Consider the following 18,599-nt stretch of genomic DNA (forward strand, 5'->3'; position numbering starts at 1 on the left):
TTACAATAGAGAGAGAGAACAATAGATGTAGAACAATAGAGAGAAAACGTAGGAGAGAGAACAATAGAGAGAGAAGAAAAATAAAACCACAGCTATTTTTGGCTTTTTAATTTTTTTTGTATTTCTGTGTGGCTTTTTTGCACTTTTATATAAACTGTAAACTATAAATGTTCCAGATTAGGGTCTCTAAAAATGTGATGGCCATCTCATCTTTCAAGACCCTGTGTAAGTGTGCCCTAGGACTGTACAATGCTGTACCCTATGCTAAAACTCCACTAGTGTGTGTCAGCATTGGAAACATTCACCAATGCAAAGACCAGGTTGGCCAGGACAGGAGGGACAATGCATGTGGGTGTCATGTCTATATCTGCATTTTCTGTTATTCTGAAGCTTTGTATAGCACATAAGCATTTAGCAGAGCTAATTGGTATAAATATACAGATACTTTTTTATACCAGCATCTTGCCTTACAGACAATTAGGTATGGCGCCAATAACTGGTCATTGAGGTCCACCAGTCCCACGTTAAGGTTGTATTTGTGGACACAGAGGGGTTTCTCCACAACACCAGTTGCCATTTAAATTTGGACCATCGTGTCTGCGTGGATAGAATGAAAACATTCTTATTATCCCTCCACTTCACAGCCATCAAATTATTACATCTCAAACAGGCTCTCTCCCCCAGCCTTAGATGGGAATGTACAAGCTTTTAGGGTAAGCCCCAGCAAATAGATTGCATGGTGCCACATGGGCCAATTCCATGCTCAAACATGTGACTAAAAAGTGGCACATAAGGGTAACATCAAGTCCCACACAATCTTACCAGTGCTCCCTATGTAGTCTGGGCAGTTCTCTGGTTCTGCGTAACTATCTCTTCCCTCTTAAACTATAAAACTATATGTATAGCCTGTTGTCCTGTCACAGAGCTTATATATCTTGACCCCATATCTAGCACACTTGCTTGGAGGATACTGTTGGAATGACAAGCAGCCAGAAAATGTAATCAGAGACTGATCAATGCAGACAACTTGATCGGGAATAAACAAGGCTGCAAACTGCTGGTTAAAGTGGCAAGTGTCAACTGGGGATTAGCGGCAATGAGTTGACGAGCATACAAATTGCTTTGGTCCACAATAGGTCTATAGAGATCTTCTGTGAAAAACAGCAAATAAATATCAAGTGACGTAAAACAGTTTCCACCTGAATTCTGGATTGGCCAGTAAATGGGAGAAGTATGGGTGTTGCAAAAGTGGTGGGCTCCCAATTCAGATTGGCAAGTGCAGCCGGAAGGGTACTAAGGGCTCACCAGGCCTGTCTTTGTCTTCGCCCCATCACCTCACATCACATGCAGTGCTGGATGTATGACCAGGATGTACTAGGCCGCTCGTTCTTGCCAGTTCACCAGAAAGATGAGCGGCACTAGTACTGGCTCTCTGCTGCATATGAGAGCCCTGCGGTTCTTGCACCTCAACAACAGCAGAAGAACGGGGTCGGGTATGCCTGACCTTAGCAGGGACCACTACTCCATCATCAGTGCTATTTGTCAGGGTTCTGAACCTGACAGATGGGTGAGTTCCTTTTCACTCTCATCTGTCATGCTCAGAAACATGTAGACATCTTTACTAGACTCACAGGAAAAAAGAGCACCCGACTGTTAGCGACTACTTCAAACGCTACCAAAAATACTGTTAGCGTTCGCAAGGGGTAAAACCTGATTCTGCAAATGCTGCAGTTATGTGTTTAGTGTTTTGTAAGTGACAGTGATCAATTGATACTGCATTTGGGTGGGCTGGGCTGGGTGGAGCGGCTAAACGTAGGTGCTAGCAGGTATCTGGGCTGATCCCGCTAATGCTGCATTTTTGGGAACCCTAAACTATTGGGGACGCTAATACAGTTCTGATCAGATCAAAGATATTGATCCGTTCAGACCTTCCGGGTGATCAGGGGGTTAACCCTTTTATTAGGTAATGTACGGCGTGTGCCCTGACACTATAAAAAATATAACTAACCAGCGTCACCCGTGACACTAATAGAGTGATCACTGGTGACAAGGGGTGATCAATGGGTTAAACTTTTATTGGGGGGTCCCTAGACCTATCTGGGCCTACCACTAAGTACCCTAATGCTGATTAGTGTCACAAATTACATCAGTACAGCGATCAAAGAAAAATATGAACACTGCACTGGGTGACACAGTGACAGGGAGTGAAGGGATTAACTGGGGAGCGATCGGGGGGGGAGGGGGGGCTGAAATGTGTACCTATGTGTACTGTGTCAGTGTAGTGTTGGTGCAACTCATGTTTGGATGTCCTCTCTCCTCTCTCTGAAACAAAAAAGAATTCTAGAGAGGGAGATTACATAACTTCCCCTGCCTGTTTACAATTACAGGCAGGGTAATCACTTTATTTGTCAGAACTGATCAGCAGGTCTAGGCCAGAAATCATTGGCCTGGGCCTGGAGACTGATGACCTGGTCATGAAAGGAGTAAAACATTCCGGGGCTGAAGTTTTTAAACTATCACACCTTATTTTACTATATAGAGAAATCTATGGAACACAAAAAAGTAATTAATTTATATAATTTCTTATTGTAAAGGTGAATATGGTAATACAGTGGGTATGATATTGCAAAAACATACTCTGAACTATGCCATCATATTTTATTCTGCAGAGACACCAGAGAAGAAACTAGACACCATTTCTATGAAACACAAAAAAGGTAAATCATATATTTACTTATAAGTGGTAAAGGTTACAATGTGAGTGAAGTAAAAACTAAAACATATCCTGAACTAGAAAAACTATCTGTGGAACCCAAAAAAGTCATCATTAACAGTACTTGTAATGCCGCGTACATATGACTGGACTTTCCGGCAGACTAGGTCAGATGGAATCATTCCATCGGATAGTCTGATCATGTGTGGGATAGTTTGATTGTTTTTCTTTAAAAAAATCAGAAGGACCTAGAAATAGAACATGTTTCAAATCTGTCCGACGGACTCATTTCCTATCGGGCAACCGTTCGTCTGTATGCTGATCCGACAGACCAAATACGATGCAAGGGCAGCTATTGGCTATTGAACTTCCTTTTATACGTCATACGTCATCACGTTCAAAACAAACAGACTTTAGTCCGTTTGTGTGTGGGCTAGTCCGTTCGCTCAGAAGTCCGCCGTAACTCCGTTGAAAGTCCGTCAGGAAGACCGTCGGACCTTTTCTGCTGGAAAGTCTGTTCATGTGTATGCGGCGTAAGTCATAAAGGTGTTTATAAAGTGAATGAGGTAAGTGCAGAAATCTTCTTTAAACTTTATCCTTTATTTTACCACACAGAGACACCAGAAAAGAAGCCAGAAAAAGTATCTGTGGAACCCAAAAAAGGTAAATCTCTCACAGTATTTGTAAGTCATGAAAGTTATTATAATGTGAGTGAGGTAAATGCAGCAATATATTTTGAACTATTATACATTATTTTGCTATACAGAGACCCCAAACTTAAAACCTAAAAAGGTATCTGCAGAACCCAAGAAAGGTAATCACTCATTAATACTGCATTTGTAAACAGTAAAGATTGTTATAATATGAGTATGGCAAATGCAGAAAGATATTTTGAACTATTACATCTTATTTGACAATTTAGAGATACCAGAGAAGAAATTAGAAAAGGTATCTGTGGGATCCAAATAAGGGAAATCACTTAAAGGAGAAGTCTAGCCTGAGCTTGTTTGGCTGGGCTTCTCCTATGGGTCACAGGAGTGCAATTCGTTTTGCACTCCTTTAACCCATTTTCAGCAGAGAACAGTCTGAGTCCACTCTCTGCGGATGTCACACAAATCAGTCTAGGCAGTGGCACCATGTCATCCCGACTCTGGGAGTCTGAATCCGCCATGATGGCTGAGATGGTTGGTCCTCACCCCTTCACAGCTCAGCACTCCAGTGAGCAAGGAGGAGCAGAGCAAGAGAGCCGCTGACTGACAGGCAGCAGGACTCTGCTCGGGGAGGTGAGAGAATTAAGCCATTGGCGATGTTCGATCGCTCGGTTCTCAGTGAAGAGGTGTCAGGGGACAGATGCATCATCTGATGATTCTGCATCCACCTAGGTAAGTATGATTCTACAATAACCTCCACACCCATACTGCTCTTTTAATTCCTTCTAAGAGATGAAGGGGGTTATAGTGTGAGTGGTATAAACACAGGAAGATTTTTTGAACTATTACACCTTATCTTACTACACAGAGAGACCAAAGAAGAAATTAGCAAAAGTACCCGTAGAACCAAAAAAGGTACTAATCAGTACTGCATCATGACTGTGAAAATGTATGTATAATGTGAGCAAGGTAAACATAGAAAGATATTTGAATTATTACACATTATTTTACTATGCAGAAACACTAGAGAAGAAATTAGAAAAGGTATTTGTGGAACCCAAAAACGGTAATCACTCATTAGTATCACACTTGTAAATTGCAAAGGTGGTTATCATGTAAAGGAGGTAAATGCAGCAATATATTTTAAACAATGAATCCTTATTTTACTATACAGAGACTCCAGAGAAGAAACCTGAAAAAGTATCCTCAGAACCCAAGAAAGGTAATCACTCATCAGTACTGCATTTCTAAACTGTACAGTTTGTTGTAATATGAGTGAGGCAAATGCAGAAAGATATTTTGAACTATTACATCTTATTTGACTATATAGAGATACCTGAGAAGAAATTAGAAAAGATATCTGTGGAACCCAAAAAAGGTAAATCACTTATTTACTTCTAAGAAATGAAGGAGATTATATTGTCAGCAGAGTAAATGCAAAAATATATTTTGGACTATATCATTTTATTTTACTATACAGAAACACCAGAAAAGAAATTAGAAAAAGTACCTGTAAAACCCAAAACAGGTAATCACCAAGAAGTATTGAATTGTTAATGTGTGAAGATAGATATAAGGTGAGCAAGGTAAATACAAAAATATAATTTGAACTATTACACCTTATCTTACTACACAGAGACACCAGAGAAGAAATTAGAAAAAGAACCCAAAAAAGGTAATCACGAATCAGTACTCCCATTAAGTGAAACGGTTGTTATAATGTAAGTTAGGTTAACACAGAAGGATATTTTAAACTAATATACATTCTTTTACTATGTAGAGACACAAGAGAAAAAAACGGAAAAGGTGTCTGTTGAACTCAAAAAAGGTAACCACTCATTACTATCACATTTGTAAATTGGAAAAGTGGTTATGATGTGAGAGAGATAAATGCAGCAAGACATATAGAACTATTAATGCTTATTTTACTATACAGAGACTCCAGAGAAGAAACCTGAAAAACTATCTGCAGAACCCAAGAAAGGTAATCACTCATCAGTACTGCATTTCTAAACTCTAATGCCACATACACATATGATTAGACTGATTGGGCTCCAGTGGAATTTTTCTTCCCAAAAGTCCAGCGGACTTAGAAATTGTCTGCTGGACTCGGCTTTTAGCGGACAATCTGTTCGTATGCGTGCTAGTCCGGCCGGACTAAGAACGATGCTAAGGCAGCTATTGGCTACTGGCTATGAACTTCCTTATTCTACGCCATCACGTTTGAATCCGCTGGACTTTTGGAGAGATCGAGTGTGGCCAAGTCCGTTTGCTTGAAAGTTCGGCAGACCTCAGCTGCAAAGTCCAGCGGAACAATCCACCCGATAGTCTGAATGTGTGTACGCGGCATTACGGGTTGTTATAATATGAGTGTGGCAAATTGAGAAAGATATTTTAAATTATTATACCCTAGTAAGTATCTGTGGAACCCAAAAAAGGTAATCACTCATTAGTATCACACTTGTAAATTGCAAATGTGGTTATAATGTAAAGAAGGTGAATGCAGAAAGATATTTTGAACTATTATACCTTATTTGACTATTCAGAGATACCAGAGAAGAAATTAGAAAAGGTACCTGTGGAATCCAAAAAAGATAAATCACTTGTTTACTTATACAAACTTAAGGGGGTTATATTATGAGTATAAATACAGGAAGATATTTTGAACTAATAATATTTTGTTAATGTGAAAAGGTAGATATAATGTGAGAAAGGTAAACATAGAAAGATATTTTGAACTATTACACATTATTTTACTATGCAGAGACACTAGAGAAGAAACTAGAAAAAGTATCACTCAAAAAAGGTAATCACTCATTAGTATCTCACTTGTAAATTTCAAAGGTTATAGATATAATATAATGTACTGTAAGGGAGGTAAATGCAGAAATATATTTTGAACTAATAATCTTTGTTTTACTATGCAGAGACTCCAGAGAAGAAACCTGAAAAAGTATCTGTAGAACCCAAAAAAGGTAATCACTCATCTACTAATTTTGTAAATTAAAAAGGGTTGTTGTAATATTAGTGCAGCAAATGCAGAAAGATATTTAGAACTATTACATCTTATATTGCGAGCAGAGTAAATGCAAAAATATATTTTTGGTTCGAACACCCCTCGTAATGGGAGAGAGGTAAATTCAGAAATATATCATACTACTATACATTGTTTTATTATGCAGAGACACCAGAGAGGAAACCAGAAAAAGTATCTGTGGAACCCAAAAAAGGTAATCACTCATTAGTATCACACTTGTAAATTGCAAATATGGTTATAATGTAAAGAAGGTGAATGCAGACATATATTTTGAACTATTAATCCTTATTTTACAGAGACTCCAGAGAAGAAACCTGAAAAACTATCTGCAGAACCCAAGAAAGGTAATCATTCATCAGTACTGCATTTCTAAACTGAAGATTGCTTCAAAGGCAGAAATATGTTTAGAACTCTAATGCCCCATACACAGGATTGGATTTTCTGACAACAAATGTTCGATGGAGCATACACGCGGTCTTTCCACCAACAAGCTCACATCCAACATTTGTTGTCGGACTTTCCGCCAAGAAATTTTGGCTAGCAGGTTCTCAAAATTTCCACCAATAAAGGTTTGTTGTCAGACTTTCTGATCATGTGTACACAAGTCTGTCCATGGTTTTGTTGTCGGAAAGTTTGATCGTGTGTATGGGGCATTATACCTTATTTGACTGTTCAGAGATACCTGAGAAGAAATTAGAAAAAATATCTGTGGAAACCAAAAAAGGTAAATCACTTATTTACTTCTAAAAGATGAAGGGGATTATATTGCGAGCAGAGTAAATGCAAAAATATATTTTGGATTATTACATTTTATTTTACTATACAGAAACACCAGAGAAGAAATTAGAAAAAGTACCTATAAAACCCAAAACAGGTAATTACCAATAAGTATTGCATTGTTAATGTGTGACGATAGATATAAGGTGAGCAAGGTAAATAAATACAGAAAGATATTTTGAACTATTACACCTTATCTTACTACACAGAGACACCAGAGAAAAAATTTGAAAAAGTATCTGTAAAATTCAAAAAAGTAATCACTATTCAGCATTGCATTGTGAATGTATAAAGGTAGATATAATGTGAGCAAGGTAAACACAAAAAGATATTTTGAACTATTATACCTTATCTTACTACGCAGAGACACCAGAGAAGAAATTAGAAAAAGTACATGTAGAACCCAAAAAAGGTAATCACTAATCAGTACTCCCATTCTTAGGTGAAACAGTTGTTATAATGTAAGTTAGGTTAACGCAGAAGGATATTTTGAACTAATATACATTCTTTTACTATGTAGAGACACAAGAGAAAAAAACTGAAAAAGTGTCTGTTGAACCCAAAAAAGGTAACCACTCATTAGTATCACACTTGTAAATTGAAAAATCGGTTATGATGTGAGAGAGATAAATGCAGAAAGACATATAGAACTATTAATTCTTATTTTACTATACAGAGACTCCAGAGAAGAAACCTGAAAAACTATCTGCAGAACCCAAGAAAGGTAATCTCTCATCAGTACTGCATTTCTAAAATGTAAAGGTTTGTTATAATATGAGTGTGGCGAATGCAGAAAGATATTTTAAACTATTATATTTGACTATTTAGAGATACCAGAGAAGAAATTAGAAAAGGTACCTGTGGAACCCAAAAAAGGTAAATCGCTTGTTTACTTATTGGAGTTTAAGGGGGTTATATTATGAATATAAACACATAAAGATATTTTGAACTAATACACCTTATTTTACTACACAGAGACACCAGAGGAGAAATTAGAAAAAGTAGAACCCAAAAAAGGTAATCATCTATCAGTACTGCATTGTTAATGTGAAAAGGTAGATATCATGTGAGAAAGGTAAATACCCTGTTTCCCCGATAGTAAGACACCCCCGATTGTAAGACGTATCGGGAGTTTCAGAGGGGTCGGCTAATATAAGCCGTACCCCGAAAGTAAGACATATGTCTTACTTTCGGCGAAACACGGGGGTATTGCCGCCTCCCTCTCATCTAGCTGCGTGCCGCCTCCTGCCCACGTCCGCACCGCCCCCCTCTCCATACGTCGCCGCGTCTGCCATTTCCCTCTGATCTTAATGAGCGCCGCCTCCTACCCACGCCTGAGCCGTCCCCCTCTCCATACGTCACCGCGCCGTCCCCTGCACTTGTCACTGCCGCCTCCTGCTTAAAATACGGTAATGCACACAGTATTAATCATACATCACATACAACATACACACTGGCATACTGGGGTATCATCTGCTGTATGTAACCCAGTGGGTATCAGCAGGTGTCACACTGGATTAAATACAGCAGGTGGTACTGCATCACACATAAATCTGTTTTATCTTCCAGTATTCCACTGTTCGTTCTTACCATTTTTCATTGTTTTACATGTTATGCAATGTTGTAACAAGAGATTCTTGGCACTTCCTTTTATAAAACTGTTTTGTGGTGAATACAATACTGTTCAGGTTGTTAATAAATGTTAATTTTATGGTTAAAACAAAAAATTAGACAATTTTTTTCCAATATAAGACATACCCCGAAAGTAAGACATAGTGGGGCTTTTGGGGATAAAAAGAAAGTAAGACACTGTCTTACTTTCGGGGAAACACGGTAATAGAAAGATATTTTGAACTATTACACATTATTTTACTATGCAGAAACACTGGAGAAGAAACTAGAAAAGGTATCTGTGGCACTCAAAAAAGGTAATCACTCATTAGTATCTCACTTGTAAATTGCAAAGGGGTTATAATGAACCTTAGGGAGGTAAAATGCAGCAATATAATTTGAACTAATAAATGTTATTTTACTATACAGAGACTCCAGAGAAGAAACCTGAAAAAATATCTGTAGAACCAAAAAAAGGTAATCACTCATCAGTACTGATTTTGAAAATTGTAAAGGGTTGTTGTAATATTAGTGCGGCAAATGCAGAAATATATTTAGAACTATTACATCTTATTTGACTATTCAGAGATACCTGAGAAGAAATTAGAAAAAATATCTGTGGAACCCAAAAAAGGTGATCATTCATATTATTTGTAATTCATGAAGATTGATATAATGTAAGTATGGTTAACACAGAAAGTTATTTTGAGCTATTATACATTATTTTACTATGCAGAGACACCAGAGAAGAAACCAGAAAAGATATCTGTGGAAACCAAAAAAGGTAATCACTTGTTGGTATCACATTTATGAATTGCAAATGAGGTTAAAATGTGAGAGAGGTAGATGCAAACATATATTTTGAACTATTAATCCTTATTTTACTATACAGAGACTCCAGAGAAGAAACCTGAAAAAATATCTGTAGAAACCAAGAAAGGTAATCACTCATTGGTACAGCATTTTTAAACTGTAAGGATTGTTATAATATGAGTGTTGCAAATGCAGAAAGATATTTTGAACTATTATACCTTATTTGACTATTCAGAGATACCAGAGAAGAAATTAGAAAAGGTATCTGTGGAATCCAAAAAAGATAAATCACTTGTTTACTTATACAAAATTAAGGGGGTTATATTATGAGTATAAATACAGGAAGATATTTTGAACTAATAATATTTTGTTAATGTGAAAAGGTAGATATAATGTGAGAAAGGTAAACATAGAAAGATATTTTGAACTATTACACATTATTTTACTATGCAGAGACACTAGAGAAGAAACTAGAAAAAGTATCACTCAAAAAAGGTAATCACTCATTAGTATCTCACTTGTAAATTTCAAAGGTTATAGATATAATATAATGTACTGTAAGGGAGGTAAATGCAGAAATATATTTTGAACTAATAATCTTTATTTTACTATGCAGAGACTCCAGAGAAGAAACCTGAAAAAGTATCTGTAGAACCCAAAAAAGGTAATCACTCATCTACTAATTTTGTAAATTAAAAAGGGTTGTTGTAATATTAGTGCAGCAAATGCAGAAAGATATTTAGAACTATTACATCTTATTTGACTATTCAGGGATACCTGAGAAGAAATTAGAAAAAATATCTGTGGAAACCAAAAAAGGTAAATCACTTATTTACTTCTAAAAAATGAAGGGGATTATATTGCGAGCAGAGTAAATGCAAAAATATATTTTTGGTTCGAACACCCCTCGTAATGGGAGAGAGGTAAATTCAGAAATATATCATACTACTATACATTGTTTTATTATGCAGAGACACCAGAGAGGAAACCAGAAAAAGTATCTGTGGAACCCAAAAAAGGTAATCACTCATTACTATCACACTTGTAAATTGCAAATATGGTTATAATGTAAAGAAGGTGAATGCAGACATATATTTTGAACTATTAATCCTTATTTTACAGAGACTCCAGAGAAGAAACCTGAAAAACTATCTGCAGAACCCAAGAAAGGTAATTATTCATCAGTACTGCATTTCTAAACTGAAGATTGCTTTAATATGAGTGTGGCAAAGGCAGAAATATGTTTAGAACTCTAATGCCCCATACACAGGATTGGATTTTCTGACAACAAATGTTCGATGGAGCATACACGCGGTCTTTCCACCAACAAGCTCACATCCAACATTTGTTGTCGGACTTTCCGCCAAGAAATTTTGGCTAGCAGGTTCTCAAAATTTCCACCAATAAAGGTTTGTTGTCAGACTTTCTGATCATGTGTACACAAGTCTGTCCATGGTTTTGTTGTCGGAAAGTTTGATCGTGTGTATGGGGCATTATACCTTATTTGACTGTTCAGAGATACCTGAGAAGAAATTAGAAAAAATATCTGTGGAAACCAAAAAAGGTAAATCACTTATTTACTTCTAAAAGATGAAGGGGATTATATTGCGAGCAGAGTAAATGCAAAAATATATTTTGGATTATTACATTTTATTTTACTATACAGAAACACCAGAGAAGAAATTAGAAAAAGTACCTATAAAACCCAAAACAGGTAATTACCAATAAGTATTGCATTGTTAATGTGTGACGATAGATATAAGGTGAGCAAGGTAAATAAATACAGAAAGATATTTTGAACTATTACACCTTATCTTACTACACAGAGACACCAGAGAAAAATTTTGAAAAAGTATCTGTAAAATTCAAAAAAGTAATCACTATTCAGCATTGCATTGTGAATGTATAAAGGTAGATATAATGTGAGCAAGGTAAACACAAAAAGATATTTTGAACTATTATACCTTATCTTACTACGCAGAGACACCAGAGAAGAAATTAGAAAAAGTACATGTAGAACCCAAAAAAGGTAATCACTAATCAGTACTCCCATTCTTAGGTGAAACAGTTGTTATAATGTAAGTTAGGTTAACGCAGAAGGATATTTTGAACTAATATACATTCTTTTACTATGTAGAGACACAAGAGAAAAAAACTGAAAAAGTGTCTGTTGAACCCAAAAAAGGTAACCACTCATTAGTATCACACTTGTAAATTGAAAAATCGGTTATGATGTGAGAGAGATAAATGCAGAAAGACATATAGAACTATTAATTCTTATTTTATTATACAGAGACTCCAGAGAAGAAACCTGAAAAACTATCTGCAGAACCCAAGAAAGGTAATCTCTCATCAGTACTGCATTTCTAAAATGTAAAGGTTTGTTATAATATGAGTGTGGCGAATGCAGAAAATGGAAAATTCCTATCAAAATACTTACCGTAATTTTCCTTTCCTGATGGACTCCATGGCAGCAACGTGTGGGTTAAGTCCCGCCTCCACTACCCATAGGACACTACTCCCATAAATCTTTGCTCCCTGCCCCTGGCCGTGTTCGGTAACTAGCCTACTCCAGCCATTTGGGAGGGAACTCCTGCTGCCATGGAGTCCATCAGGAAAGGAAAATTACGGTAAGTATTTTGATAGGAATTTTCCATTTTCCTGACAGACTCCATGGCAGCAACGTGTGGGAAATAGCTCGCCAAACACACCCGGGTGGGCAAAAATGCTGAACAAAAGATTTATTTAACACTGTCGGCCGACAGGACTTTCAAACCAAAATCAACAGAGGATAAAGAAGCTGGCTCAACACAATAGTGAGACATGAAAGTATGAATAGAAGACCAGGAGGCCGCTCTGCAGATTACATCAGGTGCAACGTGGCGCGAAGCTGCCCATGAGGTTGAGAGACTTCTGGTAGAGTGAGCTGTAACCGCCTCAGGAGGAGCCAAGCCCTTCTCTCTATAAGCCCATTGAATTGCCTGAACCACCCAAGCAGCGATGGATCTAACGGAGGCCTTGGCGCCTCTACTTTTCCCGTTAAATAGTACAAAGAGGAAGTCAGATTGACGAAAAGAAGCTGTAATATCCAGATATTGTTTTAGAGTAACTCCCAAATCGAGTGGATGTGGATCTTGACTTCCAGCAGAATTGAAGGTAGGAAGAGTGATTTCCTGGTTTTCATGGAAAACAGAGGTCACCTTGGGGTTTGTCCCCAACATCGGAATTAGGACTACCCTATCTGGAAAGAAGGTGAGAAAAGGTTCCTTTGTACCTAGAGACTGAATTTCGGAGATTCTCTTCGCCGAAGTTATGGCTACCAGAAAAGATGTTTTAAGGGTTAATTCTCTGATTGAGAGTGTTCTGTCAAGTTGAGAGAAGAAATCTAGAACCAATGGAAGGTCCCATTTGGGGAATCTAGGCTTCCTTTGTGGCCTAAGCCTGACTGCTCCTTTGAAGAATTGTTGGACCAAGGGATGATTGGCCCATGCGACTCCAGAAAAAGCTGAAATTGCTGAAACCTGGACCCGGAGAGAACTAACCGAAAGGGAGATATCCAATCCTGATTGCAAGAAGCTTAAGACGTCCCGGACTGTCAGGGTATTACAGGAACTGGACCTTGAAGACAAGTGATCTGCAAACTTCGCCCAAATTCTCTCATATACCCGGTTAGTACTGCTTCTTCGAGCACTAAGAAGAGTGGGAATGACTTCTTCAGGACAGCCTAAAGCCTTCAACCGTCCCCTTTCAAAACCCAAGCCTTTAGGCGCAGGTGATCCGGGCAAGGATGTAATCTCGACCCTTGAGACAGAAGGTCTGGCCTGGATGGTAAAGGAATTGGATCCCTGACACTGAGGAGCATCAGAAGCGGAAACCAGGGTCTGTTGGGCCAATAGGGAATTATGGCTATCACTTCTGCTGTCTCTGACCTGAGTCTCCTCAGGAACTGATGAATAATAGGAGTTGGGGGAAAGGCATAGGCCTTGTGGAACCACCATTTCTCTGTCAAGGCATCCACCCCGTAGGCTTGAGGATCCCTGTACCTTGAATAATACTTCTCCATTTTTTTGTTGCAAGGGGAGGCAAACAGGTCGACTTCTGGGGAGAGCCCCATTGTCAGGATCCAGTTGAACACTTCCTCGTGGAGAGACCACTCGTTGTTGTCCAGAAGTATCCGGGAAAGAAAGTCTGCCTGAACGTTCTGAATCCCTGGGACATAAGATGCTGTCAGATCCTTCAGGTTCCTCTGAGCCCAGGTCATGATCGGTTCCACCTCCTGGAGAAGGGATAGACTTCGGGTATCCCCTTGCCTTCTTATGTACGCCACTGCTGTGGTATTGTCTAGCCTGAGTGAGACCGAGGCTCCTGAAATCAGATGCCGAAAGGCTAGCAGAGCTTGAAAGGCTGCCCTTAACTCCAGGATGTTCGACACCGTCCCTCTGGAGGGGAGAATCCAGGTGCCCTGAGCCACTTCCGCCAGACAGTGGGCGCCCCAACCCCTGTTGCTGGCATCTGTTGTTATGGTGACCCATGAGATGGGGAGAATGGAATGGCAGTTGCAGAGATTTTCCTGTTGGAGCCACCACAGAAGGGAATTCCTCATGGATAAGGTGATCCGAATCAGCTGGGTTTTGCTGCCTGACCATTGATGAAGGAAACCCTTCTGAAAGGGCCTCATCCTCCACTGTGACCACCTCACCATCGGGATTGTCGCTACCATAGTGCCTATAATTTTCAGGCACTGGAGAGCCTGGAGATGAGAGGCAGAGAGGGCTGGACGGATTCTGTCCCTGACCACTGACAACTTCTCTTCTGGTAATGAGATGGTGCCTCTGACAGTGTTGAATAGGGCCCCTAAGAACACCAGCCGCTGAGATGGGACCAGCTGGCTCTTCTCCAAGTTCAAGATCCACCCGAATTCCTGTAGGGTGGAGATGACCTGCTTTCTGTGTACCAGAAGTTGATCCTTGTCTTGAGCCAACAACAGAAGGTCATCTAGGTAGTGATGTAGACGAATCCCTTTGGTTCTCAGAAGAGCTACCACTGCCAACAGTACTTTTGAAAATACACGAGGAGAAGTTGATAGCCCGAAGGGAAGGCAAGTAAATTGAAAATGGCTTTCGCCCACGGAGAAGCAGAGATACTGTTGGTAATTTTCTGCAACTGGGACATGAAAATAGGCGTCCTTGAGGTCTATGGAGACCATCCAGTCCCCTGCTTGGACAGATTGTTGAATTGTGGATAAAGACTCCATCTTGAATTTTTCTTTTTTGATAAAACTGTTCAAGTGGGTTAGATCTATGACCGGCCTCCAGGCCCCGCTCTTTTTCCGGACCATAAACAAAGGAGAGTAGATTCCCATGCCTCGCTGAATGACTGGAACATGGATAATGGCGCCTTGAGCCAACAAAGATTCCACGTAGGCTAGAAGAATTAGCCTTTTTTCGTTTGAAGCCGGGAGAGAGGTGGGGACCCATCTGAGTCTGGGAGATTCCTTGAAGGTCCAAACATGACCTGAGGAGACGGTCTTGATGGTCCAGAAGTCTTGGATCGAGGCCGCCCAGACATGGCGAAAGTGGAAAAGACGAGCCCCCACCTGCCCTGTCTGAGCGGGCCCAACCTCAAAAGGATTTAGTTGGTTCCCTCTCTCCCTTCAAATCACTTTTTATAGATTTTTTAAAAGAGGATTGTCTTGATTTCCAGGACCTGGAAAATTAACGGCCTGGTCTGTAACTGCGAGCTTCCCTGGCTCGTTCCTGGTACTGTCTCTTTGGAAAAGACCTTCTCTGGGCTTGCAAACGCCGGTCCTGGGGGAGGAACCCCGACTTCCCACCAGTGGCTCGGGTAATAGCCTCATCCAACTTATTGCCGAAAAGGGAGGACCCTTCAAAGGGGATGCGGCACCATACTTGTTTTGAGGCTGGGTCTGCCAGCCAGGGGCGGAGCCAAAGAGCCCGTTTAGCCGTAACAGAAGAAAGCATCACCCGAGCCACCATGCGTATAATGTCGATGGAGGCCTCCCCAAGAAAGGCGGAGGCCAGCCTAAGCTCTTGGATAGGCGAGCTCTTAGCTGTATCTTCAGAGATATTTCTAAGTGTCTCATCTACACTATCTGTCCATATCTCCATTGCTTTGGACATAGCGGCCAGAGCTAGCGCTGGCTTACAGGCCATTCCTGCTGTGAGATACACTCTCTTCAAATCAGCATCAATTCGTCTGTCCAGAACGTCCTTAAAAGACACGGTATCCTCTAAGGGAAGAGTGACATGTTTCACCAGCCTCATGACTGCTGCGTCTACCAATTGCGCTGACTCCAAATGCTTCACCTCTTCTTCATTGAAAGGATAGAGTTTCGAAACCTTTGATAGCATGGAATTTTTCTTCTCCACCTTGCCCCATTCATCTGTGATAATCTCACCTAGCTCAGAGATAAAAGGAAAATTAATCCGTTCCTTCTTTAATTGCTTAAAGAATTTTCTTTGTTTGGAAGGAGCAGCCACAGAATCTTCCCAGTTCAGTGTCTCTCTAACAGCTCTGACCAGAGGAGGCAGTAGAGCGAAATCAAAGCCCACACAGGGATCACTTTCATCAGAGTCACTGTCAGATATGGCAGCTGAGGGGTGGCTATGCGCAGAGGATTCCCAAGTATCCTGCAGCTGAGTCTCCCTTCCTGGAGAAAGTGGCGGCTCTGCCGGGGGAGCATAGGACTGGCCCTCAATATTTCTGAGGGACTCCTTAACAACTTTTTCCACCAGGGTTTTAAGTTGTTGATCCGCATCACCCCTTTCATTGGAAGCCTTGGCGTAGCAAGGGTCGCATAAAGATTTTCCTGCCTGTACAAGAGCTCTGCACCCCCAACAGGCACTAGCTGAGTGACTAGATTGAGTCCTCGAGGAGTGCGATCTTTCTTCACTACGGTGTCCTGATCTTGAGGAGGAACCATAATGTTTAGATTTGGAAGAGGAGTGCCGGTGATGCGACTTGGAGGAGTCGCTCCCTCTATGAGAGCTGCGATGCTGTTCTGACCTGGAAGGGCTGAAAAAGGAACAAGACAAGAAACCACAGAGACAAGACATCAGGACAGAGCTAACAGATAAATACCCCTCCCCCACCAGACCTTCAGGAGATCATTAGAAATACCTTTTATGAGAGGGCTGGCCACAAACAGGCGGTAAGGAATCCATGTCCTCAGCGATATCCATACGCGCTGAAAAGATGACAAGGGATCAGTGCAAGGGACAGGGAAGGGATAGCCTCCCTATCCCAGAATGCCACTTACCAGTGGATGCAACACAGAGGCAGGGGGAAGTCACCGCAACAGCCCGCAAGCATTCCCAAAGCTTGCAGACTAATTCCACATTTAAATAGCCCGCCCCTGTGACGTCACCGCCGTGCCTGTGCGCATACGCGAAACAGCGGCAATTTGCCGCTATTGCGCATGCGCGAAACCAAGCCTCGATCTCAATCGCGTTCGCGCATGCGCAGTACGGCCGAAAACGCAAACCCGGAAGTAGAACGGCGGCTGGAACGCGGAAGAACCAGCCGCCATGCCTGCACATACAAACAAACAGAAACAAACGAAGACAGATAATAAAATACAAAAACTGCTGCCATAAAGAACTTTTAGAACCTCTCACCACTCCCACCACGATCGATCACTCGGCCGAAGATAAGGTAAGATGACACCGGACTTTCCAGGGGGCAAAACAGGTCACCTGCTAATAGCTGGCTATCCGACCAATGCGCAGCCTGCCTGCCAGTGGCCAGGACATGGGCTTCTTCACAGCGCCTCTTCCACTGCCCACTCCATACCCTGCTAATAGCTAGGGCTTAGCGGAGTAATGCGACTTTCCAGACCCAGAGTCGCAGACCGGCCGACCTCGATCGTGGGGATGAAAAAACTTCAGGTAGAAAGACCACCTCTGGGTCCTTCGGAGGAGGACAAAAAAAGAACACGGCCAGGGGCAGGGAGCAAAGATTTATGGGAGTAGTGTCCTATGGGTAGTGGAGGCGGGACTTAACCCACACGTTGCTGCCATGGAGTCTGTCAGGAAAGATATTTTAAACTATTATATTTGACTATTTAGAGATACCAGAGAAGAAATTAGAAAAGGTACCTGTGGAACCCAAAAAAGGTAAATCGCTTGTTTACTTATTGGAGTTTAAGGGGGTTATATTATGAATATAAACACATAAAGATATTTTGAACTAATACACCTTATTTTACTACACAGAGACACCAGAGGAGAAATTAGAAAAAGTAGAACCCAAAAAAGGTAATCATCTATCAGTACTGCATTGTTAATGTGAAAAGGTAGATATCATGTGAGAAAGGTAAATAATAGAAAGATATTTTGAACTATTACACATTATTTTACTATGCAGAAACACTGGAGAAGAAACTAGAAAAGGTATCTGTGGCACTCAAAAAAGGTAATCACTCATTAGTATCTCACTTGTAAATTGCAAAGGGGTTATAATGAACCTTAGGGAGGTAAATGCAGCAATATAATTTGAACTAATACATTTTATTTTACTATACAGAGACTCCAGAGAAGAAACCTGAAAAAATATCTGTAGAACCAAAAAAAGGTAATCACTCATCAGTACTGATTTTGAAAATTGTAAAGGGTTGTTGTAATATTAGTGCGGCAAATGCAGAAATATATTTAGAACTATTACATCTTATTTGACTATTCAGAGATACCTGAGAAGAAATTAGAAAAAATATCTGTGGAACCCAAAAAAGGTGATCATTCATATTATTTGTAATTCATGAAGATTGATATAATGTAAGTATGGTTAACACAGAAAGTTATTTTGAGCTATTATACATTATTTTACTATGCAGAGACACCAGAGAAGAAACCAGAAAAGATATCTGTGGAAACCAAAAAAGGTAATCACTTGTTGGTATCACATTTATGAATTGCAAATGAGGTTAAAATGTGAGAGAGGTAGATGCAAACATATATTTTGAACTATTAATCCTTATTTT

At 40.2% G+C, this 18,599-nt stretch overlaps 1 protein-coding gene across 50 annotated transcripts in view; it reads left to right on the forward strand.

Moving 5' to 3' along the window:
* The window catches only part of TRDN (triadin), a 1,056,665-nt gene that overhangs the window by 808,557 nt on the left and 229,509 nt on the right, over positions 1 to 18,599 (forward strand). For 39 of the 50 annotated variants that reach the window (XM_077486957.1, XM_077486959.1, XM_077486986.1 and 36 more), the window contains 39 exons: positions 2,670 to 2,717; positions 3,329 to 3,376; positions 3,480 to 3,527; positions 4,538 to 4,585; positions 4,694 to 4,741; positions 4,844 to 4,891; positions 5,000 to 5,038; positions 5,144 to 5,191; positions 5,300 to 5,347; positions 6,128 to 6,169; positions 6,291 to 6,338; positions 6,546 to 6,593; positions 6,697 to 6,744; positions 7,227 to 7,274; positions 7,542 to 7,589; positions 7,698 to 7,745; positions 7,854 to 7,901; positions 8,006 to 8,053; positions 8,153 to 8,194; positions 9,058 to 9,105; positions 9,218 to 9,265; positions 9,375 to 9,422; positions 9,525 to 9,572; positions 9,681 to 9,728; positions 10,055 to 10,096; positions 10,218 to 10,265; positions 10,373 to 10,420; positions 10,573 to 10,620; positions 10,724 to 10,771; positions 11,268 to 11,315; positions 11,583 to 11,630; positions 11,739 to 11,786; positions 11,895 to 11,942; positions 17,689 to 17,736; positions 17,836 to 17,877; positions 17,987 to 18,034; positions 18,146 to 18,193; positions 18,303 to 18,350; positions 18,453 to 18,500. In XM_077486957.1, coding sequence (XP_077343083.1) covers positions 2,670 to 2,717; positions 3,329 to 3,376; positions 3,480 to 3,527; positions 4,538 to 4,585; positions 4,694 to 4,741; positions 4,844 to 4,891; positions 5,000 to 5,038; positions 5,144 to 5,191; positions 5,300 to 5,347; positions 6,128 to 6,169; positions 6,291 to 6,338; positions 6,546 to 6,593; positions 6,697 to 6,744; positions 7,227 to 7,274; positions 7,542 to 7,589; positions 7,698 to 7,745; positions 7,854 to 7,901; positions 8,006 to 8,053; positions 8,153 to 8,194; positions 9,058 to 9,105; positions 9,218 to 9,265; positions 9,375 to 9,422; positions 9,525 to 9,572; positions 9,681 to 9,728; positions 10,055 to 10,096; positions 10,218 to 10,265; positions 10,373 to 10,420; positions 10,573 to 10,620; positions 10,724 to 10,771; positions 11,268 to 11,315; positions 11,583 to 11,630; positions 11,739 to 11,786; positions 11,895 to 11,942; positions 17,689 to 17,736; positions 17,836 to 17,877; positions 17,987 to 18,034; positions 18,146 to 18,193; positions 18,303 to 18,350; positions 18,453 to 18,500 — 1,839 coding nt within the window. The remainder of the gene's footprint in view (positions 1 to 2,669; positions 2,718 to 3,328; positions 3,377 to 3,479; positions 3,528 to 4,537; positions 4,586 to 4,693; positions 4,742 to 4,843; positions 4,892 to 4,999; positions 5,039 to 5,143; positions 5,192 to 5,299; positions 5,348 to 6,127; positions 6,170 to 6,290; positions 6,339 to 6,545; positions 6,594 to 6,696; positions 6,745 to 7,226; positions 7,275 to 7,541; positions 7,590 to 7,697; positions 7,746 to 7,853; positions 7,902 to 8,005; positions 8,054 to 8,152; positions 8,195 to 9,057; positions 9,106 to 9,217; positions 9,266 to 9,374; positions 9,423 to 9,524; positions 9,573 to 9,680; positions 9,729 to 10,054; positions 10,097 to 10,217; positions 10,266 to 10,372; positions 10,421 to 10,572; positions 10,621 to 10,723; positions 10,772 to 11,267; positions 11,316 to 11,582; positions 11,631 to 11,738; positions 11,787 to 11,894; positions 11,943 to 17,688; positions 17,737 to 17,835; positions 17,878 to 17,986; positions 18,035 to 18,145; positions 18,194 to 18,302; positions 18,351 to 18,452; positions 18,501 to 18,599) is intronic. The other 11 variants (XM_077486989.1, XM_077486998.1, XM_077486994.1 and 8 more) reach the window with 11 other exon arrangements.

This window comes from Lithobates pipiens, unplaced genomic scaffold (assembly GCF_037356315.1).
Source record: "Lithobates pipiens isolate NorthernLeopardFrog02 unplaced genomic scaffold, aLitPip1_a1.2 Scaffold_18, whole genome shotgun sequence".
Classification (NCBI taxonomy): domain Eukaryota; kingdom Metazoa; phylum Chordata; class Amphibia; order Anura; family Ranidae; genus Lithobates; species Lithobates pipiens.